Source organism: Schistocerca gregaria, chromosome 2 (assembly GCF_023897955.1).
Source record: "Schistocerca gregaria isolate iqSchGreg1 chromosome 2, iqSchGreg1.2, whole genome shotgun sequence".
Taxonomy (NCBI): domain Eukaryota; kingdom Metazoa; phylum Arthropoda; class Insecta; order Orthoptera; family Acrididae; genus Schistocerca; species Schistocerca gregaria.
The window spans coordinates 427,272,922-427,299,980 of NC_064921.1; the positions used below are offsets into that span (position 1 = coordinate 427,272,922).

Sequence of the window (27,059 nt, forward strand, 5' to 3'; positions counted from 1 at the left end):
GAAAAACAATGCAAGATGACAGGATCTTGTCTGTTCTAATGAGGTAAGTTTAGCAATAAGCGAACATCTAAAGCTGTAAAACACCCTTTGAAGTGGACTTTGACGTCCAGCAACGGACCGTGACAAGACGCCTCAGACCGCGTGCCTACCCGGCGCGGCCTTTCCGAACAACAATCACTGCCATATTGTATTTATCTGCTGACACTAGACAAGCGACTTTCAATTACAGTGTCTCGTCTGTGTGGGAATACACGCAATGGCTATACGAGTGAAGGTTTTAGACACATGGATGATGACATATGGAAGGTTGGGTCTGGCCAATTGACATGCTTGGATAGACTAATGATCATGTGACTGCTTCCGATATGCGGGAAATCAGAGCTGGAGTCCCAGTCCAGCAAAATTTTCAATGTGGTAGTTTCATTATACAACTGATGTCCGTCCATATTTGCGACTGCGAACACATTTCGTGTAAGACTGGATTAATTACAGCATTCGCAGGGGAATTTAAACACTCATTCTACCCACGCTCCATACGTGAATGAAATGGGAAGAAATTCTAATAACTGGTACAGTGGGATGGACCTTCTTCCTTATACTCTAAATAGTTTGAAGAATATACAGAATGCTTCAAAATGAAAGAGCAGATTTCAGTTGTTCTATAAAAGATAAAAACACACTGCACGCGACACAGATGAAGAAAAGTTCAAAGTTTTGACACATCTGATCTGCTGTTCGTTCGTAGCCACATAGCAGCTACACCACACATGAAATCATTTTGTGTGTCGGAATTTGCATAAGTCAGTCCATTATTTGAGGACAACGGGTATTCCGCCGTCGGTTCAGTAAGAAGCGCCTCTGCACAAGTAACTGATGAAAACGTCGAGCTGATCCAAGATGCGTCCACACGGAGTCCGCGGAAGCCCACAAGACGAGCAGGACAGTAACTTCAACTTGCTCAAAAATGACGTGGCGTGTTCTGAAACGACGCCTGCCCACAAAGCCCAACAAGTTGCAATTACAGAAATAACTGCGTCCCGACGACAGTAACCGAAGGTATGAATATTGGGTATCAGATCTCCAGGATAAGCCAGAGGACACTTTTTCCCAACGGCTCTTCTTTTTGGACGAGTTTTCCTCTATCCGGAAAAGTAAACCGAATTATAATAATAATTTGGGGGCTCACAAAAACTGGCATCGTCCTTGATCATGAAAGAAACTCACAGAAGCTGAATAATTTTTGTGTTGTTTCTGTTCCAAAAAATTATTGACCATTCTTTTTTCGCGGAGGAATCTGTGACAGGAATGTCATACCTGGACATGCTGCAAAATTGGTTGTTTCCTCAACTTCGCCTAGAGGTGTGGCGTTTTCTTAACACCGTCCCACATCATTGGATTGAAATAGGTGCACGACAACATCTTGTTCATTATTTTCGGCCTCACAGGTCACCAGTCCTCACATCTTGACTTTTTTTTCTGTGGTCGTTCGTTCTAGTTTTCTGATCACTGCAGGATCGAAAGTTGTCAAACCTTGTTTGCAATAAAATAATGTTACTAGATATAATTTCTTCTCGATCATATTGCGTAGTCACAATACCACTTAATTTGTTGTAATTTGTAATGAGCAGTACATTTATCTGCATGCTGTTCAAGTACATTGGCATTGTTATTCCATCTCAATGCCAAATTATTGTGAAAGGAACATCCTGATTAGAGCAATGGCAGAAAATTGACACCAGAAGATATAGACATCGCAGTACTGATGAGCATGAAAACAAAACCACACGTTTCCAAATCTCAGCTCAGGTAGGTGTTTGGAGAGGACTAGGAAAAAAAGACTTGAATTCACTCTGCAAAGCGAAGTCATCCTTGTAGGGATTTCGCACTGGAGTTACCATGTAAACAATGAGCAGGAGAGCCTGTTGCAAGTGCAAGAGATCAGAGCAGGTGTCGTCATTTTTTAATACACAGACTAAAATGAAAGCAAAGAAGGGGAGAGGCGTTTAAGAAGCCATTGTATTCGCACTCCATCCACACGTGAATAAAATATATATCATTATGAGAATGATCCTTTGTCATGCAGTTCTCAACGGTTTCCCAATTATTCCACAGTACGAGAGTACATGTGTCTGTAGACGATCCTACGTTTAAAGTCTCGTGTACTAGAGGTTCATTAGAAGAACTACTGTAATTTCGAAAGTTTGTCCGCCTAAAAATGTACTGTTGTCCCAAGCATATTGCAACAAACAGTGTATTTCTATCGCTGCTCGTTTAGTTTTTATTGCCGTTTCAAATATACCGGTCATTTTTGAAACACCCTGTAAGTTTCCTAAGCGCTTGGAATGTAGGGACAGCATTACCTGTCGTTTGTTGAGTTTCCGAAATTAATGCTTGGTTCGACAAAATTCACTGAAATTTAAGAAAACACACATACGAACGGTAATCATAAAGTTGAAATCATAATCTTGAAAAAATAGGGTCACGTAATTAATTTTGTTTATTTTCTGGATGTCTGTGGTCCTTGTATATGTTACATCCTAGCGCCACAGTGCTGTACCACGCCGCTAGAGCAGCAATACGGAGTTGTCCGCTGGTGTAGTAGAGTATTGTGTGGTAATTTGTGTTGTGCATTTGTGAGGGAACAATTTATCAACAATCCACGGTGAATTCGTGGAAGTACGCAGCAGTAACGCACCATCATATAACGCAGTGCTGAGGTATCACAGACAGTTTAGTGTCGTCAAACAAGTCTGAATGACGAATAACGAAGTGGTAGACCGTCTCTCTGTGAATAACTGGAAATCGCAAGTGAAGATATTTGGATGTGTAACAATAGAGTCGATCGTGGGAAAAGTGAAAATCAGTCATTTTTAACAGTTATCAACATCTTGCAAGACGTCACCGCCCCCTGGTTTCCGTGACTTCTCAACGCCGATTCAGAGAGCCCACCAAACTGAGACAGCAGCAGTAACACTGCAGCTGTGTGAGGCCAATCCCAATAACTTCCTAACCAACATGGATAGGTGCTGCTTGCTTCACTATGAGCCCGAGATAGGGGAACAAAGCAAGCATTGTGGATACACCACCACGGAAAGAGGCGAAGGTCATACCACTAACGGATAATGTGACGGAGAGTGTCTCTTGGGACAGCCGTGGCCAGGAGCACACTTTCACGGAAGTTTACTATGGAAAACCTGGAATGAAGACACTGTTTTCGGCAGGCATTTACAGAAAGACTACGGCGTAATAATCGAGACAGAAAGTTTCCTTAGCAGCCAGAAAGCTGACTTCTACGATCACGGTCCCCACCTAGTTACCTACAGTTGGGAAAAATGAAACACAATGAAGAGTAAATACAGGGTATAACAGGTATACATGCAGTTGTTCGTAACTAAGGACAATATTCTGAATAACTTGACATCAGTATTTACTTCATTTGCAGATTAATAACTGTTAGTAGTAGTATGGTTTTAGGTTGGTTAGTACATCCAAGTCTATGTGGGAAGAGAAATCATTCATTAATGCTTATTTTCTCCTGCGTAGCAGGTCAGGCGTTGAAGTGTGCAAAGCGAACGCAAAACGATAAGCCTATACTGACAGGTATAGTCCACTTAGTGGGGCAGTTGTTAAAAGCGTGCAGAAAACATCAGGTCACAAAGTTTGTGATGTGTCTTTGGGAAGACTGTTAATGGTAGAGAAAAAACAACCAACATACTGATGCATGTACGTATTAAGGTACCATATATAAAAATATTTGCACTTATACGCCTTACTCCCTGTATGTTGAGAGCTACTACGAACAGTGGGACCAACCAATATCAGACCGATAATCCCGAGTGCAATTAGCTAATACTCCCTCCCCTCACCTGGTGTCCATACAATCACCAACACTGCTGCCAAACGAAACTTTTAGAATGAAACGATTGGTAAGACCTATTTCTAATAAACTTCCTTGTATTTGCTCTTTGTTCTCAGTCAGTGTTCATAATATGATATGCTCAAAGCACATTTTTATTTCATTCTCATCATAGACAAAATTCGACTTCCACTTATTTTAATATCTGCAGCAATGTTTTTTTCTGTGTGTTCTAGTTCCGTATTTTGGGTGCAAGAAAAATGGTTAAAATGGCTCTGAGCTCTATGGGACTTGACATCTGTGGTCATCAATCCCCTAGAACTTAGAACTACTTAAACCTAACTAACATAAGGACATCACACACACATGGCCGAGGCAGGATTCGAACCTGCGACCGTAGCGGTCACGCGGTTCCAGACTGAAGCGTCTAGAACCGCATGGCCACACCGGCCGGCTTGGGTGCAAGAATAAATGATACAGTAATCCCTGTGCATCGCAAGGGTTACCTACAATTGTTTCATAGAAAAGGAAGCTGCACAGTTCGCCCCCCTCTCCCCCAGCGACAACTGCTTCACCTACACGCTGTTCTCCCATGAAACATAAATAAAGTTTAAATGTTGGACTACACCGCTTGTAAATCATTTGTTTGCTGGACACCTTACTTAGCAACTGGCTGAAATTAGACCTCTAGCTGCCAATGCTTTTTGTTGAACCACTGCCAATAATAATAATAGTAATTTGTAACGAGCTATAGTAGCCACTATATAGTTGCTGTAGTGTTGTAGTGTCAATTAGTTCGTTTATCTGTTTCAGAATGATAAATGAAGCAGTTTATGGTCCACTGCAGAAAGTACATACAGCGTGGAGGAGAAATTTTCGAGAGGTATTTCCCATTTGTTCCATATATGTCTCACGTTTATTGCATAGGTCCGGAATACAAAACAAAGTATATGTGTAGTGGGTGGACTGTATGAAGAAGATATTGATCATACGTTTCACAAGCGTAACTTTCAATACATCCTGCCATCCTGTCATTCGAAAAAAAGTAACTGGTATTTTTCTAATTCCACCTTATGCAAAACACACCTATGTGTCGTTTTCTGTCTGTAAAACGAATTTCTGTAAAATATAGTACGAAGTTCATGGTCATTTATCTGTTGTAGGCATCTTGTCTGTTTCTTTTCGACGGCTCATCCAGAAATTGCATTTCCAGTGGAATTGGATTTCTAATGTTCGGCTTTTCTGTCTTCTTTTTATAGTTTTGACAGCTTGTCACCTGCAGAGTAATGATGAAGAAATCTGTTTATTATTTAAATACTTTATCGTTGGTAAAGTTTATGAACAGGTCTGCTGTAATTAAACTTTCGTTATTCGAGCCACTGTAGAATGTAAATTATGTACCATAAGAACACCCAGTTTCATAGGAATGATGTCCAGATTGTGCGCTGTAGGTTTCGTGTTACTTTTAGTGTTAGTACCATCAGTTGTCATTAGATGCCGGAACTGGTACTCAGAGTTGAAACACAAGAATCAGTGTGCAGTACGACTGCAGACAGGAAACACGGGTCTGGACAAGGTGAGCAGGGCTTCACTCGTAAATTTGTTTTGTCAAAACAACAGCAATAGCGCTGCTGCTCTCTGCGCGTATTGAGTCATTAAAGGAACACGGAGAGGTCCTCTTTATGAATTGGGGTATAATAATATAATTTGGGAATTGTTCCTGGGAGACGCCGACAACCCGTTGCACCACAGATTATTGAAGTATATACTGCTGTCATGCCTGAGAATGCTGAACGCAACGTGCGATCTTCAAGCAGTGCATGCGCTGCGCCACGACAGCACAACATTCCATCGTCCACCGTTGTTTGGGGCAGCAGTAGAGCAATCTCTAGTACTGTTCCAGGCCGTTGCGGATGCAGATGATCGTCAGATTGAGCAACGTTTGTAGCCTGGAACTTAAACATGGTACGTAATGAACAACTATTACCTCTAACGTGGAAGCTAAAATATTTTTCTTTCGATGGTTTATTCGTTATTCCTCTTTCGCATGTCCTAACAAATGTTTTCACCAAGTTTCATTGACCTACGATTACTCGTTTTTCATGGGGGCTCTCTCAAGTTGTACGTGTTTAATTAAGTACGAGGCGTGATTTTTAAGTAAGTACCGTTTTAAAATTAAAAGAAGATGTGCCAAGATATCTGAATAATTTTATTTTTACATGAAAGCCTGTACCTTAATCTACGCACTCACTCCATTTCAGTCTGATTCTTCCTTGTTTACGTTGTGTACTGAGTGTTTAAGATGCCTCCGATAATCGTGAGTCCCGCCTACTGTGAAGTACGGGCTGTTATAGGATTTCTTAGTGCTAAATGCCTAAAAGCGATCGATATTCATCGTGATATCTGTGCAGTTTACGGAGAAAACGTACTGAGTGAGGGAATGGTAAGAAAGTGGGAGAAAGCATTTAAAGATGGCCGCACAAATGTGCATGATGAACGACGGAGTGGGCGTCCTTCGGTCGTTAATGAAAGTTTGGTGCAGGAAGTGGACAATAAGGTGAGAGAAAACAGACGCTTTACGATTTCCTCCTTGCGGGATGACTTTCCTAATGTTTCTCGTAGTGTTTTGTATGGCGTTGTGACCGAACACTTGAATTACCGAAAATTGTGCGCACATTGGGTACCGAAAATGTTGTCGGATGTGCACAAAACCAAACGTTTCGACAGTGCACTGACGGTGATGATTTCTTAAGCCAAACTGTTACAGGCGATGAAACATGGGTGGCCTACATCACACCAGAATCAAAGCAACAGTCCATGGAAGTTGAGCAAGGGCATCCTTTTGCTGCAAGACAATGCCCGTCCGCATGTGGCGAATCAGACCCAAGATCTCATTATATCTTTTCGATGGGAAACTCTAGATCATCCTCCATACAGCCCCGATCTTGCGCCCAGTGACTACCACCTGTTCCTGTACTTCAAGAAACACCTGGGCGGTCAGTGTTTTCAAGATGATGAAGTCAAAACAGTGATGATGCAGTGGTCAACAAGTCAGGCGGCAGACTTCTATGACGAAGGTATTCAAAAACTGGTACAACGTTATGATAAGTGCCTCAATACTGACGGAAATTATGTAGGAAAGTAGATTAAGGTACAGGCTTTCATGTAAAAATAAAATTATTGAGATATCTTATCACGTCTTTTTCTTTTAAATTTCAGAACGGTGCTTACTTAAAAAACACGCCTCGTATAACCACTCTGTACATCACAATATTTACAGTTTCTGTCCTGTTGTGCATCTCCGGTGGATATCTTCTTCTGTTGCTATTCTGTACACCGTTTTCACACCTTATTTCATATGAATCGCTCTCATCCTTTTTCTTCACACGTATTTTTCACAAAACGTGGTTTAAGCAAATCCTTTCGTCCATACTCACTGAAAGGCGCTGTGTTATTGTCGCTGCTCATTTGTTCATCGTTTTGCTTCTGTTCAGTGTTTCTTTTTCCATATTCCATTACATTACTTGTAATACTACATGTATGTATTGTATGTATGTGTGTGTGTGTCTGGAGTGTAGTGCCATGTTTGTGTCATGTGATGACGATGAAGATCAGAGAGCGGAAAGGGTGAAACCCCGTGCCCGCACTTAGCATACTGATCACGAATAGCACCAATAGTGCCCTCGAGCTTAACTCCCCATCCGACGAATGCATCACCATCAACTGTGTCACATGCTCTAACTTCATGAGACGCTGCAGAGAGGTTTGGTATTTAAACCTGGACACTGGCGCAAAGTCTGTTATCAGGACCTTTATGCCACAACTTCTCTTCTCCTTGCCGGCCAAATACCGGCTGTGAAATTTTTTTCATCACCTTCATTGGAACCGACTTGCCGTTGGGTCGAACACCACTGCACAAGCGGGAGTTACCGTCCTCGGCCACGTGGGCGGGTTCTTTAGTGTGGCGCTAGTCTTGAAAGTTCCGCGTGAACTGTTGTGGTGTGTCTGCTGGCGAAAGCTTATGTATATGTGTGAGAGAGAGAGAAAGAGAGAGAGAGAGAAGGGGAGAAAGAGAGGGAGAGCTGGAAAGAGGGGACAGAAGACTGAGAAACAGATGTTATTATGTTGTATTTGGGGAAGTTAAAACGGTTAAAATTGCTCTGAGCACTACGGGACGTAACAGCTGAGGTTATCAGTCCCCTAGAACTTAGAACTACTTAAACCTAACTAACCTAAGGACATCACACACATCCATGCCCGAGGCAGGATTCGAACCTGCGACCGTAACGGTCGCGCGGTTCCAGACTGAAGCGCCTAGAACCGATCGGGTACACCGGCCGGCTTTGGGGAAGTGCCTTTGCATTTTTTAAGTGTTACAGTGCGTTGTTTCACAGTGTTGTATACGCCCGGGTTCCCGGGTTCGATTCCCGGCGGGGTCAGGGCTTTTCTCTGCCTCGTGATGACTGAGTGTTGTGTGCTGTCCTTAGGTTAGTTAGGTTTAAGTAGTTCTAAGTTCTATGGGACTGATGACCATAGATGTTAAGACCCATAGTGCTCAGAGCCATTTGAACATTTGAACACAGTGTTGTATTTTCCTTCAAGATTTTCTTTCGTTGTATCATTGCTTTTTGTATTTGATTATTCTCCTCTAAAGTCAGTTTTCGACGGAAGCTATATCTTTCTTTGAGAATCTTAACACCAGGGTTCTGGGTTGGGTTGTTTTGGGGAAGCAGACCAGACAGCGAGGTCATCGGTCTCATCGGATTAGGGAAGGATGGGGAAGGAAGTCGGCCGTGCCCTTTCAAAGGAACCATCTCGGCATATGGCTGGAGCGATTTAGGGAAATGACGGAAAACCTAAATCAGGATGGCCGGACGCGGGATTGAACCGTCGTCCCCCCGAAAGCGAGTCCAGTGTCTAACCACTGCGCCACCTCGCTCGGTCTTAAGACCAGTCTCAGTGTTGTTTGGCAGATGGTTTTCTTGTATGAGGTGATCTGCAAAAGTGCGATTCATGCTGTCAGTTTTAGACTTTTCTGTACTGTGCTGTCTGTGCGGAAAGACATTCGTTGTTGTATCTTCATAATGTTTCTCACCGTGTGGTCGTTTCTATTGGTGTACGTTAGTATGTGTCAGCCTGTGCTCTTTGCAAGCTATTCCCGGATCCCTCTGTTTGTCACATGTTTGTGTTCCTGGTTCTTCGGGGTAAGTTATATAATCAATACTAATCTTAAAAAATTGTGATGATAGTAATGAAAATGATCTTTGACGGAGATTTCAGTTTACTCCTCGGAGTATTCATCCCCATGTTGGTAGACACTGGACTGAAATCATCATCGAGTTCCATGGTCGCAGCGTGATTTTTACGAGGTGATACTAGTCTTAATTTCTCCTTGAAAATATTGACTATGCACGCGTTAAAACCCAGAACACGATTCAGTGATGACTGGCATGCTTTAAGGTAACAAACCACTGTTATATGCTGAAGAAACATTTTCAAAGCGCACAGTCTGTACATTTAGGATGTAGTACACATAGTTTTCTGATCAGAATGCGCCCTTTCTTTCCAGGACTGGAGCCAGGAATTTCATGTGGGACATGAATTTGGAGTTGCTGGTGCAGCGCTGGAAGTACGCGTCACTGGTGGTGGCATCGCTGACTGCTTCCTCGGCGTCTTCTGGGAGGAGCTCCGGCGCGAGGATGATGGAGGCCGCCACCACGGACATGCCCACCCCGTGGATTGCCAGATCGTCCATGTCCCTGAGCAGCTGCCGCAGCGGGAAGGCGTCCGCCTGCTCGTGGAATCCCAAGGCGCGCAGAGAGGTCTGCAGCGTCTCGTGGTATTCAGACAGCAGCTGGTCGAAGTGGTGCCGATGTACTTCCTCGCCGCCGCTGCTGTACAGGAAGTGCTGAAGGTCGAAAGCTGGTGTCCCCCAGAAGCAATTCTGCAAAGACCGTGTCGTGTTGATTTTGTATCAAACTTACTCTTATTGCTCAAAAAGAAAACGATAAATCTACTGTCTCATGCGACACTGACTGTACCATGGATAAATGTGCCCGCCATAGCCAGGTACCCATAATCAGCCGGTGCCTACCATCAACGAATTTAAGGGGCAGTAAAAAAAAAATCCATTCGGTGGACGTACAGTCTAGAATCTGCATGCTAATCAGACAAAATCACCGTCAGTATTGAGGCAATCGCCCCAACGAAGCACCAGGTTGATGATATCCGTTTGGTAATACACCGTGTCCTGCTGCGGGAAGAAGCCCGTTGACTGCCTGCTGCACATCCTTGTCTGACAGGAAACCTCGATGTTTCGAGGCCTTTTTTAAGGTTCTGATAATCACACAGGCAGAGATCAGGACTATAGGGTGGGTGATGGAGTGTCTCAAACTTGAGCTGGCCTAGCGCCAGAGAGAACAGACATTGTTTACTCGATAGTACACATTCGTACAAGTAAGTAACGATGAATGCTATGCTTATAACTATTTATAAATAAAAAATAAGTTTCCTTTAAGTTACGTCTATGGTCACAAACATTTTCTTAAGAGATTACCGGTTTCGGTCTATGATGACCATCATCAGATCTGTTTTGTAAAAACAAAGTCCTAATGTACTGTTGAGTGGTACTTAAGATAGGTAAATAAATTACTGAAATCAATGTGAAGAGAAGTAGAAATTAGAAAATAAATGAAAAACTTAGTTTAGTTTAGAAGAGTTACACACTGGCGAACAGCGGACAGAGTAGCGGTGGCAACAGTCGGCGCTTGCAAGTCAGCGCATTCAGGAGAAGCCATCGCCCTCCCCACATAATCGGAAGCTGTCGATTCAGCCGTCAGGGCATTGCTCATGTGTTTCTAAATTGTCGCATGTGATCAAAGGCCCTCGCCTACATTCCAAGAGCCCATGACCGATGTTAAGAAGATACTTCGAGAAGCTTTTCAATGTGACAGAAGAGGCAATGACTGTAAAGTCGTTCACCTCCAGTGAACTGAAGTAAATCAATACGTGAGGCCCAGTGGGCCCGACAGTAGTATTCAGTTCAGTTTCGGTTCGAGTTCAGTTCCAGTACAGTTCAGTCGGTGCTGAAGACCGTCATGCAGGAAGAGACTACATCGTACATAGGAGCACCAAGTCCGCCGCTGTAATGGAATAGCAAGCAGCAGCCTCGACGCCAGAAGACAGAAGCTAGAAGGTATTTGAAGACTGATTTTTATGTACCCCGGTGACTCATGTGGACGGGAAGGGGACGGCCTCACATCAGCAGTCACCTGTGAGCTGGGATGAAGATCTGACAGCCGAAGAAGGCAAAGCGGGAGTCCGTTGTTCGACTCCGGGACACTGGCCTTCCCCCGCCGCGCCGCTCCGCTGGCCGACACAACACACGCGGCCGCTTAGAGAAGAGAAACACTGGGACGCCACATCCAAGGTATCACCATCCGGTTCACGACTTCGTTCTCAATAATTAAACTGGCCACCTCACAATGCGTGTCTCCAGTCAACTGGGCGAAACAGCGACATGAGATACACACCGCCACGCGTAATCAGACTCTGCCGCTCTATCAAGCAGAAGGCTTCGCAAACGACACAGCTGCTGCTCTCCCAGCCAGAACAATCCAGTAAGGAAACCATTGTACAAATCTTTCAATAAAAATTATCTTATGTAAAAATGCTGTTTCATTCTACCTCATGCACGAGCCAGAGAAGAACCCACCCTGCCCACATTTTGTTAGGAGAGAAAAAGTAATTTATTTAGTGTTTTTCACCCTGACATAATGCTTTAGAATCAAACGCCCTTTGCAGTAATGCTCATCCTGACAATTGATTAGCATCAAAAGAGGTTACCCAGTTACAGTACTGCAGCCATAGTGATTGTTTTCTTTTGTTTTGAACAGTAGTGCTACTGAAAACATGATTCGTGCATAAATCTTGTTTATTATATATTTAACGATGCTGGTGCTGATTCTGCATTTAATATTTGACGATGCCACTATGGCTGCGGTACTTTAGGACTTGGTTTTTAGAAAACAGATCTCCTGATGGTCATCATAGACCGAAACCGGTAATCTGTTAACACAAAATTTGTGACCAGAGACGTAAATTAAAGGAAACTCATTGTATGTACGGGTGACTGTTTTATTCGCGACAATGTCTCAGCTTGTGATGCTTATAACTACCTACTTTCAACAATATTTCAAAGTCAGAAAAATATTATAATAACTTCCACACTAGGGTAATAAAATTACATATCACACTGCGGTAATCATTTATCTTGCAGTACAAAATATCTAGATTCTTTTTTATACTCTGCTTCAAACCTCAATAAATGTAGGACCGCAACAGCTGTTAAGTGATCCTTTATTAAAACAGCCGAGTTCGTAGCTGACAGTTGCATCATGAGATATACAACTGAGTAGAAAAAAATAGGGAAAAATATGATAAAGAATGTTGTCTGTACATTAAGTTTAAGTCTGTCTCAGTCAAATTAAAACAAAACACCCATCGAATGAACGGTAGTCAGGTGGCAAAATCGGCAGAACAATGGCGTCAAACACCCCATATAGTAAGAGATCCTATATTGAAATCCAAGGGAACTGATAGGGTCTAAAATTCAAAGTTTGAAAATGTGGAATTAAAATGAAGGTAATTAATAAGACATGTGTATAATTAGGTAACCTCGCCGCTGGGACAGAAACAAAACTGAGGAATAGACATGTCTGGCAATAGCATACAGATCAGGTAACAGCCACAATAAAGTAAGAAACTTAAAATATAAAAATGGAGCATTAATAGCCAATAAAGACATGTTGTCAGGGGAAGGGGGAAGGGAGTAGATATAGAGAAACAGACAAACCAGAAGGCACTGAAGATTGAAGAAGGGCATAATGTAAAACCCAGATAATCACGCAGCCAGAATAAACACAGGCGATAGTCGACATAACACCTGGCGCTCGGGAACAAGAAGCCGACCAGATAGGCAAACATGTGCAGACTATTTGCATAAAGTAACTTGTAAGCCTAGCTTTTTCCAATGGGTTAGCGAATAAGGAAGTAAACTTTATTACGAAAATAGTTTATTGTGCTTCGCTTATGCATATTTAATCAAATAAAAGTATATCATTGTTCTTTTTTTTACATTATGGCCTATGCAAGGGTATTAACTTTGTCTTGTAGAAAAAATCGTCTGCCATCTTCTGCAGATAATAATTCTGTGATTCTTACTAGCAAATACACCTTGCAGTACTTCAAAACCAAGGGTGCTGCTCCAAATTTCGTGATGATGCGCTTGCACTGAAGGTCGAGTGCTTTTTCTCCAATGCATAATGAGGATAGCCTTTCCGTGCGTTTTGAGCTTCTGACTTCACGCAAACGCTTCAAATTCTGTAATTTTGAAGCAGAATAATCTCTGTTTCTGGAAATAACTGATAGGAAAAATACGAAGTTCTTTAGTAGTATTGGTATATAGCACATGCTAGGCACACATTTTATAATTCGAAGTCTTCCAGTGACACATGCACAGAAAGTTGCTAGCCCTGCCAGCAACAGCATCAGTAACTTGATGCTTTTGACTACCTTAATATCTCTCTTCCTCCTTAGTCATCAAAGTGACTTTTTGTCGTGTTCGTATTTACATGTGTCTTGTTGTCATATTACACAAGTGAGGGCTGCACAGGGTGTCGCCAGAGGGGAGCAGCTGTGTTGAATTAATTGCAAAAGGTGTTGGAATGGATGGAGTGGGCAAGTGGTTCTCTGCTGGCGATGGGCGAAGGCGTATAAAACTCAGATAGCTAGATATTGTCAAAGTTCTTTATTGCTAATCGTAAACAAACGTAGTGTGACGTGCCTGCAGTAACCAAACGGCACGTCACGGCCGTTAGGCCGTTGACCTATGCATGCCGGGGTGGATGCGCTACTGTAAGCTTTTCTCAGACACACGGCCCAGTGGTGGGTGGGTTCCCTTGATATCAGCAGACAACTGTGGCCTGTGTGTGCTGCGTTTGCTGGCGTCACATCAAAGCAGCATGACGCTGGGGTGATCTCAGTTCACATCTGGACAGTGGTGAGGCAAAAGGATCCCTGCCAAGAGCCCTTGTGGTTCAAATGGCTCTGAGCACTATGGGACTTAACATCTATGGTCATCAGTCCTCTAGAACTTAGAACTACTTAAGCCTAACTAACCTAAGGACATCACACAACACCCAGCCATCACGAGGCAGAGAAAATTCCTGACCCCGCCGGGAATCGAACCCGGGAACCCGGGTGTGGGAAGCGAGAACGCTACCGCACGACCACGAGATGCGGGCGCCCTTGTGGAAACGGTGACAGAATGGATATGACCGGATGTAACCCGGCTCGAATGCGTCAGACAGGCGTTGGCAGGTCACGGTGGAGACCGACCCGTGGCAGGTGCCGATGCATAGTCCAGCCATGCCGATGACCTGCTCGGCTAGTGCCTGAGGTATACACTGACCAATCACATTAAAGTGACCACCTGCCAAAATCCTGAATAACCATCTGTGTGGATGTGCTGTGCAGGGCTCCATGTTGTAGCTGATTGGCTCAGTAAACAAGTGTTAACGGTAGGTGCACATTCCTTTCCTGGCGGAGCCACCGATTTGGTAAGTACTAATACTTCTTTTTCATTACCTTTTTGTACTGTTCGTGAAGCGTTAAGTCTCGCTTCGTATCTGTAAATAATGTCCATGGATTCGATCACGGAAAATACTTTGATGTTTACCTTTGACAAGAATACGAGACAAACGGCTTTAGAAATTCAAGTCTAGCTGCATGAAGATTTCGTTATTTCTGGTTGTAACTCTGAGTTCATTCAAATAGATAATGAGAAACACTATTTTTTGAAAAATTTCATAGTTCTGTTATGTTGTACATGCTGTTACTGAGAGCCCAGAGCACATACGAATTCCGTCGTCGTGATAAATCTGTCGGTACGCTAACACTGAACTGAAAAACGTCAGGGTGCTAAATCTGCCCTCAGGGCTAGACAACAAGGACTGATACAGGTACTTCCTGATTATGGACAGGTAGAAAGCAACTAATTCGAAAAATGGTCTGCTAGATACAGGATTCATTGCTACAACAGGATCAGATCTGTACGAATATTTGTTACGTCCGACATCCCGTTCCATGTCATTCTAGAAGGTTGAAAGGCACACGTAATACGAGGGTTGGAACTTAAATAGTGGCAACTATTTATTCGCAACCGATACAAAAGAGTTACATGTTTGCATCTGTTACCGTCCTTCAAAGTAGTCACCAGTGTTATGAAGAACCCGTTGCCAGGCGTAGTATACCGTTAGCAGAGCCTGTACTGTTGATGGTGGGAGTTTTTAATTGTGTTGAACCCTAAATGTAGCCCCTTACACAACGTGATTGGTGAACTAAAACTGATAGACGTTATAGATCGACTACCCATCATGCGATCCCAGTGTGGATACGTATCTCCACTGTCAGCCTGACAGGGCAGATTTTGTACCACAACAGGAAGTAATCCCCGCCAGCTTTTTGGACCACCACGCAGCTACCGTTACAATAAAAGGTTTACCCCGGCCCAGACTAACGGGGAAGGGATGCTGGAAATTAAACTGCAACCTCCTCAACACTGAGTGGGATAAAACAGAATTCTGCGAAAGGTATCGAACATGGATTCGGTGAAAGCGGTTCTTTCGTAACGTTCTTGAATGGCGGGACAAACTCATGAAACCTGGAATTCGTTAATTGTTCACAAACGTAGCGTATAGAATCAGTGAAACTAGAAGGAAAAACATCGAATTCTATTACATGACTGTTCGAGAATTCGAAGGAAATGTGGCTAAAGAAGAAGACCGATCACACGAATGGAATAATTTAAGAAAGTGGATTCTAGAACTACAGGAAAAAGAAATCGATTACAAAATAATAAGTCACGAAGATAAGGGATATTGGAAGAAGGAATTGAAGACGCTATAAAGCACTTATGACGAAATATGAGTCCGGGCTTTGAAGGCAACCGTCGGAATTTTAAAAAGCCTTTTAGTCGTTTCAAAGCGGAATTCACGGAGCTCATAAAAGAGAAATAAAGACTGGGTCAAATGTACTCAACAAATCAATCAGTAATTATATTCCTTGTACCCAAAACTTCGAAACCAATTAGAATCCGATTATAGGCCAATAACTAAATTGTGCACCCGCTAAAAAATAATGGCGCGCGTAATAGCCGCAAGTCTAAAAGAGACTCTTCAAGACATAATCGGGACTGGCCCAACGTTTAGTGTTCCCAACAGGTAGATCATTGATGGACTTTCCTCTCTGAGAGACACTGCCCTCTTCAAATGACTGCACCAAAACGGAATAATAGGACTGTTGAACATCGACCTAGGAAGTACCTTTGACAAAGTCGATCGTCAATATAAAAGGAATGTGTGTAACACTATAACTTCCCACAGGCCACAGTAGATTTTTTACTATGAGGGTGAGTCAAATGAAAAACCTAAATTTGTAATAACAAATCGAAATTTCGCGCCGGTATCCTGTAAGTTGGTAAGCGTGCTACAAACAGCTTGCAGAATGGCCTGTAGGTGGCAGCACAGTGCAGATGCACACATACCGTCGCAGTATCAGTATAAAGATGGCCGCCTTACTTGCGACTTGCACTAGGGAAGAACAGCGTTCTGTTATTATGTTTTTGCGTAGTGGAGGTGTGAAACCTATTGAAATTCATCGACGAATGAAAGTTCAGTACGATGATGCATGTTTGTCACAGCAGCTAGTCCACGAATGGAGTAGGAAGTTTGCAAATGGTGTGACTTCAGTGGAAGATGTTCCTCGTCCAGGTCACGTATAACGAGTTCTGACTCCACAGAACATTGTAGCAGTTGAAGCCATAGTGAAGGACAACCGCCGAGTTACACTGAATGACACTGCAGCATGTTAACAGATGAATCATGGTTCAGCACACCACATTGTGCATGATGTGCTCCAGTTTCACAAAGTGTCTGCAAGATGGATGCCATGGCAGTTGACTCCTGAAATGAGAGAACGACGTGTTGATGCTTGTGAAGAACTTCTTCGGCGCTTTGAACGAGAAGGTTATGGCTTCCTTGCAAGAATCGTTACTGGGGACGAAACCTGGTTTCACTTCCACCAACCGGAAACGAAGAAAGCGAGCGAGGAATGGCGCCATACCTCATCACCAAAGAAGTTTCGAACAGAACCGTGAGCAGGAAAGGTTATGCTGACTCTCTTTTGGGACGAAAAAGGCGTCATTTTGGAGCATTACATGCCTAGAGGGACCACTGTCACCAGTGAGTGCATCATGCACAGATCTCCTAAAAAATCATCTGCGGCCTGCAATTAAATCAAAACGACATGGATTGCTGTCAGCAGGTGTCCTTTTGCAACATGACAACGCAAGGCCCCACATTGCCCATACAACAGTTGCAACAATAACAGACCTCCATTTTGAGTGTCTTCCTCATCCACCATACTCACCAGACCTTGCCCCAAGTGATTTCCATATGTCTGGACCACTCAAAGACGCAATGGAAGGAAAGAAGTTCCGTTCTGATGAAGAGGTACGCCACACGGTGCATGAGAGGGTGCGCAGACTACAAAAGAATTTTTTTCTAAAGGAAGTTATGCGCTTTGTTAGGGCTGGAGGACTTGCATTGGGCGTGGGGGAGATTATGATGAAAAGTCATAGAGCTTTGTACCACTTCTGCACAGTAAATAATAATTTAAAAAATATTTAATCTTTTCATTTGACTCGCCTATATACCAGACCGAAATCCAGTGATGTCCAAAATAGAAATAAACGGCCACTTCAGGGGAAAGTTCTCAATTCAGCACTCAGTCAGGACAGCAAGCTCATTATTCATGATATTATTTATAATTTCCTTGGAACCAGTGATTAGCGCAGTCACCAACCAAAACACTGCAACAGTTTTGGTGCATAAAGGTTCGATGCTAAGACTTATTGCGACGATAACAATTGTTGTCACACAACATCAACACTTTGGGAAGATATTAGAAATAACAGATTCTTATAAGGAAATGATATAATGGGAGTAGGATTCGTTATGAATAGGAAGGTAGGGCAGAGAGTGTGTTACTAAGAACAGTTCAGAATCGACAGCAGACTAACACCAACAACGATAGTTCAGGCATATATGCCGACGTCGCAAGCTGAAGATGAAGAGATAGAGAAACTGTGTGAGGATATTGAAAGGGTAATAAAATATGTAAAAAGAGATGAAAATCTAATAGTCATAGGGGACTGGAACGCAGTTGTAGGGAAAGGAGTACAAGGAAAGATTACAGGAGAATATGGAACTGGGACAAGGAATGAGAGAGGAGAAAGACTGAGTTCTGTAATAAACTTCAGCTAGTAATAGCGAATACTCTGTTCAGGAATCACAAGAGGAGGAGGTATACTTGGATAAGGCCAAGTGATACGTGAAGATTTCAGTTATATAACGTCATGGTCAGTCACAGATTCCGAAATCAGTTACTGGATTGTAAGGCGTACCCAGGAGCAGACATAGACTCAGATCACAATATAGTAGTGATGAAGAGTAGGCTCAAGTTTAAGACATTAGTCAGGAAGAATCAATACGCAAAGAAGTGGGATACAGAAGTACTAAGGAAAGACGAGATACAGTTGAAGTTCTCTAAGGCTATAGATACAGCTATAACGAATACCTCAGTAGGCAGTACAGTTGAAGTGGAATGGACATCTCTAAAAATGGCGATAACAGAAGCTGGGAAGCAAAACATAGGTACAAAGAAGGTAACTGCGAAGAAACCATGAGCAACATAAGAAATACTCAATTGATCGATGAAAGGAGGAAGTACAAAAATATTCAAGGAGACCCAGAAATACAGAAATACAAGTCGCTGAGGAATGAAATAAATAGGAAGTGCAGGGGAGCTAAGATAAAATGACTGCATGAAAAATGCGAAAAAAACGAGTAAGAAATGTTTGTCGGCAGGACTGACTCAGCACACAGGCAAGTCAAAACAACTTTGATGACATCAAAAGCAAGGGTAATAACATTAAGAGTGCAACGGGAATTCCACTTTTAAATGCAGTGAGAGAGCCGGAAGGCGGAAAGAATAGTTTTAAAGCCGCTATAAGGGGGAAGATATGTCTGATGTGCTGGAAGAAGAAACAGGAGTCGATTTAGAAGAGATAGGGGACCCAGTTCTGTAATCAGAATTAAAAGAACTTTGGAGGCAGAAGGGATAGATAACATCCCATCAGAGTTTCTAAAATCGTGGGGGGAAGTGGCAACAAAACGACTATTCACATTGGTGTGAAGAATGTATGAGTCTGGAGACACACCATCAGACTTTCGGAAAAACATCATCCACACAATTCTGAAGACGGCAAGAGATGATAAGTCTGAGAATTATCGTAAAACGAGCTTAAAAGCTCTTGCATCCAAGTTGCTGACAAGAATAATATACAGAAGAATGGAAAAGAAAGTTGAGGAAGCGCTAGATGACGATCAGTTTGGCTTTAGGAGAGGTAAAGGCACGAGGGAGGCAACCCTGACGTTGTAGTTAATAATGGAAGCAAGACTAAAGAAAAATCAAGACAGTTTCATAGGATCTGTCTACCTGGAAACAGCGTTCGACAATGTAAAATGGTGCAAGATGCTCGAAATTCTGAGAAAAATAGGGGTAAGCTATAAGGAGAGACGAGTCATACACAATATGTACAAGAGTCAATAGGTAATAATAAGAGTGGACACAAATGACGAAGGGATCGTATTAAAAAGGGTGTAGGACAAGGATGTAGTCGTTCACCCCTACTGTTCAATCAGTACATCGAGGAAGCAATGATGGATATAAAAGAAAGGTTCAGGAGTGGAAATAAAATTCAGGGTGAATAGATATCAATGATACGATTCGCTGACGACATTGCCGTCCTGAATGAAACTGAATGGGAACAGTCTAATGAGTACAGAGTATGGACAGAGAGTAAATTGAAGAAAGACGAAGGGAATTAGAAGTAGTAGAAATGAGAACAGCGAGAAACTTAATATCACGATCGATGGTCACGAAGTAGATGAATTCAAGGGGGGTAGGACGTCAAACGGGTCGACTTGGAGCAGGAGAGGCACCACAGGACATTTTAATTTCTACTGTCTATACTTTTACAAATAAATTCATAAAACTTTGAAAGCATGATCAGGAAGGATTCAGGATTCATACTCATAGCAGTGGAAACTCAAAGCCGTAACAAAATACATTTATTTGCATGTGAAATTTCATCATTTTTTCACTTACTACTGGCTGCATTTGTTGCTATAGGTACACTTTTTTCCCTAAGTAAGAGAGATTCTTTGATGAATTTTGCACAGCATACAAGCAGTACTTACAGGTGTATGAAACTAGAATTTTCCAAATCTTTTAAAAGCTGTGGTAAAAATTGAGATTAATAACTATAAAATTTAAGTTTTTTCTAAACATGAAGTTTAAAATGTAACAGTTCATTCATTTTTTCATACAGTAAATAAACTCCAGAGTTTCATACAATGTAATTATAGTTTGTAAGCTGTGCAAAATTCATCGAAGAATCTTTCTTACTTAGGAAAAAAGTGTACTTATAGCAACAAATGCAGCCAGTAGTAAGTGGAAAAATGATGAAATTTCACATGTAAATAAATGTATTTTGTTGCGTTTTTGAGCTTCCACTGCTATGAGTATGAATCCTGAATCCTTCCTGATCAGGCTTTGAAAGTTTTATGAATTTATTTGTAAAAGTATAGACAGTGGAAATTAAAATGTCCTGTGGTGCCTCTCCTGCTCCAAGTCGGCCCGTTACACGCCCTACCCCCCCCCCCCCCCCCCACCCCCCTTAAGGAATTTTGCTTCCTAGGCAATAAATAAATCAATGATGGGCGGAGCAAGGAGGACATCAAAATCAGAATAGCAATGGCAAAAAGGACATTCTTGGCCGCATCAAACCAGTCAGAAGTCTGATGACCCAAAAAAGAAAGCAGCAGGAGCAACCGTCACCCCACATTCCTTCACAGAATGCGACGAAATGGATGTGTTCGTCGTTAAACTGAAGAAGAACGTGAACTAATTAGTTGAGGATAGTTTGAAATGGCAGACAAAGTAAGAGGCGCCTTACTAGCCAACAGCACTGTAAGAACTTAAATCTTATTCAAAGGATAAAATACGTCAATATTCTGGCTCTTTCAAAGATGTGGTACATAGCTCAAATAATACCCATAGAGCTAAATTGCTCAAATTAATAAGTATATCGATGGTTCATCTGAAAAGGGATGCTATACCTTGAAGCCAGTGACCAGCTAACATGTCGTCAAATGAATGTGGATTAGGCTTAATAGATTGTGAGATAAAATGCACAGCCCTCCTTAGTTAAAAATCTTATAAAATTCTAGAAATAACCACAAAATCAGAAGTATTTATTGAAGGCCGCGTGGGGGAATTACCAGAAGAAGTAAAACGCACCGACGAGCTCCAACATATATTACTTAAACTGTTAAAATCACAACGGACATTCTCGAAAAACTCCCAAATAAAAAGAAGTTCACTATGGAAAAGATTATGGAAGAACTACAGAAGGAAGGAGCCCACACAACAGCCAGCCAAATAAAACGCAGATCTGAACTGGACGACAATGTGGTCTAACTTGTCGGATTCGACTATAAGCTCAACGCTGCGCTCAGCCGATTACATGTTCTTCATCGATCTTTCTCCGATAGCATGATGGTGAAACTACCTGACGCTCGCGAGAAACACTTACTATGAACATTGTGGCGTGGCTGACACAGCGCTGCAACGAAAAGTAGGCTGCTCACGAGTCCTACGCCTTTGGAAGTGGATCAAATTTAAATGTACGATGCTATTATGGACGAAAACGGTTGGAATTAACACCAGGAAGATAATGTACGTAGATATTTAAAAGTTCCCGGCTTCTAAAACGAGAGCAGTCACTAGGCTTATGCACCAAAGTAAAAAAAGCTTTGGGATAGAGAAACGCTATATACAGATGGCGGTAGGATCTCATACACAAGGTATAAAAGGTTAGTGAATTGGTGCAGCTGTCATTTTTACTCAGGTGATTAATGCGAAATGATTTCCAACATGACAATGGCTGAAAGATGGGAATTAACACACGTTAAACGCAGAATGGTTGCTGGAGACATTCCATTACGGAAAGCGTTAGGAAATTCAATATTCCGAGACTCACGGTGTCAAGAGTGTGTCGAGAATACCAAATTTCAGGCATTACCTCTCGCCACAGACGACGCAGAAGCTCACGCCCCACATTTTCCGATGCAGATCAGCGGCTTTTCCGTGGAGCTGTCAGTCTTGACAGACAAGTAACACTGCGTTAAATATCCGCAGAAATCAATGTGCGGGGTACGACGAACGTATCCATTAGGACAGTGGGGCGATATTTGGTGTTAATGGGCTACGTTCGAGTGTCGTGCAGGTCCCACGAAGCCATGGGCTCAAGTTGCCACGAAGGGCCTATGCAAGCTGTTGGTGGCTTCATAATAGTGTGCGCTATGTTTACATGGAATAGACTAGGTCCTCTGCTCTAATTGAACCTATAATTGACTCGAAATGGTTATGTTTGTTTACTTGGAGACCATTTGCAGCCATTCATAGACTTCATATCTCCAAACAACGATGGAATTTTTACGGATGACAATCTGGCACGTCACCAAAACACGACTGTTCGCGACTTATATGAAGAGCATCCTGAACAACTCGAGTGAATGGTTTGGCCATCCAGATCGCCCGGCAAGAACCCCATATATCATTTATGGGACAAAATCGAGAGTTCGTGCATAAAATCCGGCATCGGCAACATTTTCGCCATTATGGATGGCTATGGAGGCAGCACAGCTCAATATCTCTAAAGGGGACTTCCAACAACTTGTTGGGTCCATGCCATGTCGAGTTGCTGCATTACGCTTGACAATTCGAGGCCCGTCGTGATGTTAGGAGCTATCCTGTGTCTTTTGTCACCTCAGTGTATGTTCCTGTGTAAACTATGTCATCAGCGACGGAGGTGAATCTGTAATTGATTTCAAACTAAAGTTGCACCAAGAACGGCACAAATTCGTCAGAAGCAATTGAAAAAGGGAAAATTGGGCCCATTCATACAATTTTTATAAAAAAAGTACGTTTAAAAATGAAAACACCCAACAGTTACTTTTCAGAAGAAATTCAGAGTTCATCTAGAAGTATAGTTCCCTTATTTCAAATATAGTCAGAAAATAATCTCAATTCTACTAACATGTCACCTCGAATTAAGTAATAACATACCAGTATCCTAACAAAAAGAATGTTTTAGTTTCAAGAGGAAATTGAAGATTGTAGTTGAATTTAAGCAAGAAGAATTTAGCTACTTAAGGAAACTTAAATACAGCTGAAGGAAGCTAGGCGATGGCGGCATAATATGGCGAGTTCTGTTTTTACAAAACCAAAAAAAAAAGAAGCGTTTAAGGCATACGCTCATGAAAAGCGGCAAATTCTTGTTCGAGTTCCCGAATGATACAAATTTTCAATTTCCGCCATTGCATCACCACAATACTTTGGAAGCCACTAATTTCCAACGATCCCTTCCCTTTCTTCCCCATTCTCTATTTAATATAGCAGTGTCGTATAATTTGCACTGTGTGACAGTAAAAGCATTATCAGCAAAAGATGATAAACGATTTTTACTGCAAGACAAACTTAATGCGCTAGCATTGGGCTACAATAATATCATAAATACATGGGCTTTAGCTAATTTTCTTACTTAAAAAATAATGTTATTATTTTAGTTGTGTAAATGGATAAGTATAAAACAAGAAGCCATTCTTGCAATAAAGTTTGTTTCCTTCCTGTCTACCCCATTGGAAAAAGAAAAAAAAGCAGCCCAACAGATTACTTCAAACACAGTACAATACAAGGTTAATGTCCTGGCATGGGGGTCATACGCGTTCGGCTGACATTGAAAAGTAGTTGAAATCTCGCCATCTTTTGTTTCTTATTGATACGAAATTGTTTTACATTCAGACGTTAAAACTACTGACCAATATCTTATTTTATCAAACAGTCACTAGTTTTCACTATGTGATAGCTTAAGTCAGTAGTTTCGAAGTGTATTAGTAGAGACTTTAAGTGAGCTACATCTATTTTGTACTATATAAGAGATATTTAAGTATTTTGATTTTTTGTTACTTTAATGTGCTATTTTATCCTTGAGGCAAAGATAGAAATTTCGCCCGTGATCTGAGATCAAATTTCCGTTTGTGCGGAACCCTGTCGACAGATTTTACTACTCCTCAGATTCGTAGTAGTATAGTAAGCAGACCAAGCAGGCTTCGTGTTGAACTAGGTGTTTACGATGCTGACATGTCATTTTGCTGCTTTTTGTAGTTACGCTTTCCCATTGCAAAAATTTTCCGTTTAAGTAAAATATCTTTGCAGAGTGTCTCATTTTTACAAGAATGTGCTGAAAAGTAATACCTCCTAACTTTTATCAGGAAACTCTTAAAGTTCTTTAAATAAAACAAATTTTATTAACATTCAATATCGTTATTCTTCATATCCAAATGGTTCAAATTGCTCTAAGCAGTAAGGGACTTAACATCTGAGGTCATCAGTCCCCTAGACTTAGAACTACATAAACTAACTAACCTAAGGACATCACACACATCCATGTCCGAGGCAGGATTCTAACCTGCGACCGTAGCGGTCGGGCGGTTCCAGACTGAAGTGCCTAGAACTACTCGGTCACACCGGCCGGCGGTACAGATTAAGTATGCCAAATAAATCCTGGAGACACTAAGGGAGGAGGGGACGTGGTGGTGTAGGAAGGACCAATAGGACCACATTGCACTGGTAGGGGAGGGGAGGTGTCATTTTTGGGTCAAAAATTATCATCTTTATTATGACAATTTCGGACTCCTAGTGAAACATGAACACAAGAGCACTATTAGGTCGCCATCTAGCATATAATTAATGTTGATTATAATGACACTTATAGACCATTAATCATAAGTAAAACGACCGTTATAGGTTATTAATTTCACCCTAAAAAGCACAGGAGAACAATGTGGTCTTTGTACTGAAACCAGCAGAGCCACTCTGCTGTCGTAGTGGAAGATAACTCGGGATGGAAAATTCCTTCATGAACAACCACGACGGTTTGCTGGTAACGTTATAAAATTAATTGACGATGCGAATGAAAAGAGAGTTATGAAGTAATCTAGAAGTAGAAATTGAAAGTAATAAATGTTATATGCAGTACAGGCAAAATACGTAACTTGACTACGCGAAGCCGATAGTGTGCAAATTATGGCAAGAAGGTCATCGTGCTGAGTGTAGTGAGATTCAAGTATCTAAGCCAAAAATGAAGAAGAAAACTGTGCACATTAAATACCCCACTTACGAAATCGATAAACGTGTTATTATTCTGCATTTCCTGCGTTATTGTGAACAATACAAAGATATAACTTCACGAAAGGTTCACAGCTTTTAATAGTAAATGCAAAAATCGACTCCTGGGAACGCAGTGGCCGTTGTATAAAATATACAGAACACAGCCACAAGACGCGTATTATTTTTTTTACCGGTTTCGCTCGTTAGACACGGACAACCGCAGATATTCATTGCCCTGTTGGTGGCATGTTAAAAAGCAGAAATATAAAGTGTCAACATAAAAAATAATACATGTACTGTAGATGAGCTTTGTACATCATATAACGACATGCAATGATACCAGCGCAAATTGTTCTGATATGCTGAAACTGTGCTGCAATGAGTACGTGGTGGTAATTCCAAATTTGTGCAAGACCCGGTTTTCCAGCCCACGACAAGAAAGAAGCGAAAACGGCAGACATGTGACATTACATACAACCTCATACCGTTAGAAGAAATAAAAATACGCTCATATCATAACAATTATTAAAAAGGAGTTGGTTGTTTTGCAGCTTGTTACAAGCCCTTTGACTTTAACGCCATTTGGGATACTTGCAAGTTAGTGTCACTGCTTACTTAATCGCAATCAAGATTAGAAAAATCTCTTATCTGTTCTAGCCAACTATTAGAAACGATAGGTAAAACGAGAATTTAAGCATGATTTTCACTGCGATTTATTATGTATAATATTTTAAGATTTACTACCAAACTAATGCCAACATATATATGCCGACATTACTATGGATTGATTTTTGTGAAACGTAATCAATTTAAATACAAATGTACTCTGAAGCAGTTACCGCACACATGATATTGTAATGTGTACTAAGAATGCCAAGATTCTCTGATGATGGGTTAATCTCTAAACGTGTCTATAAATGTGAATTGCTGAACATCAAGTGAAAAATTATTTTCAAGCTAGCTAATTAGCACTGTCAAAAGCCTTAAGAAATTTATGTATGTTACAATCACACACTAAAAGCGCTTGAAGGAAAGATATGATAGTTGCATTTGCATTTTATCGCGGGCACAGTATAATTAATCTTAAAATCTGTATGATACATAAAAATTATGCAAAATGCTAACTGTATGAATGAAGTAGCCTAGACCCAAAATAAAAAGGGTTATCTCCGTCTTATGAGGCTCTGTGGAACAATTAGAGTCAATCTTACGACAAATAACAGCAATAAAGAGCAGAATCGAGACTGAAACATCTGTCTCAATGACACAATAAGCAGCGAGTGGTGGTCCATCACAGTGGTTGAATACCTCTGTAAGTTCAAACAATGTGGTATCTTATTTGCTGATGTACACAGCGACTTCATAAAGGATGTTACGTATGTCGTCCCAGGTTAAGGCCATTGTGCAACGAGAGTGGCACATTGTCACAAGAGAGTATATGCTCAGGCTTTCCTGCAGAGACAATTCTGCTGCGGTTCGGATAACACGTGAAGTACGGTGTGAGAGCGAAATGGCACGGCAACTGGAAACGTGATAGAAAAATAAGTACGCGGAACAATATGAATTTGAGAAAAGTCTAAAATACACACAGATGAACCGTGAAAGTCCGGTAGTATATGGATCAAATGCAGTATCACATGGAGCAGTAGAGAAATGGTTCGAATAATTTGGCCAAAGCCTTACAGACATGTGTGATCGGAGCACTCCAGATCTTTCACATGCGATTTCCATCTCTTTCTGAAAGCTGCAGAAACATCTGCAGGTAGTGGAGGCCAGAGGGAGGTGG

The 27,059-nt window shown here is 41.7% G+C and overlaps 1 protein-coding gene across 2 annotated transcripts in view; it reads right to left on the bottom strand.

Moving 5' to 3' along the window:
• Window positions 1–8,459: 8,459 nt before the first annotated feature.
• Window positions 8,460–27,059, bottom strand: part of LOC126336181 (uncharacterized) — a 52,536-nt gene continuing 33,936 nt past the window's right edge. The window contains exon 3 of one of the 2 annotated variants that reach the window (XM_049999686.1): window positions 8,460–9,800. In XM_049999686.1, coding sequence (XP_049855643.1) covers window positions 9,402–9,800 — 399 coding nt within the window. In that variant the 3' untranslated portion in view covers window positions 8,460–9,401. The remainder of the gene's footprint in view (window positions 9,801–27,059) is intronic. The other variant, XM_049999687.1, reaches the window with a different exon arrangement.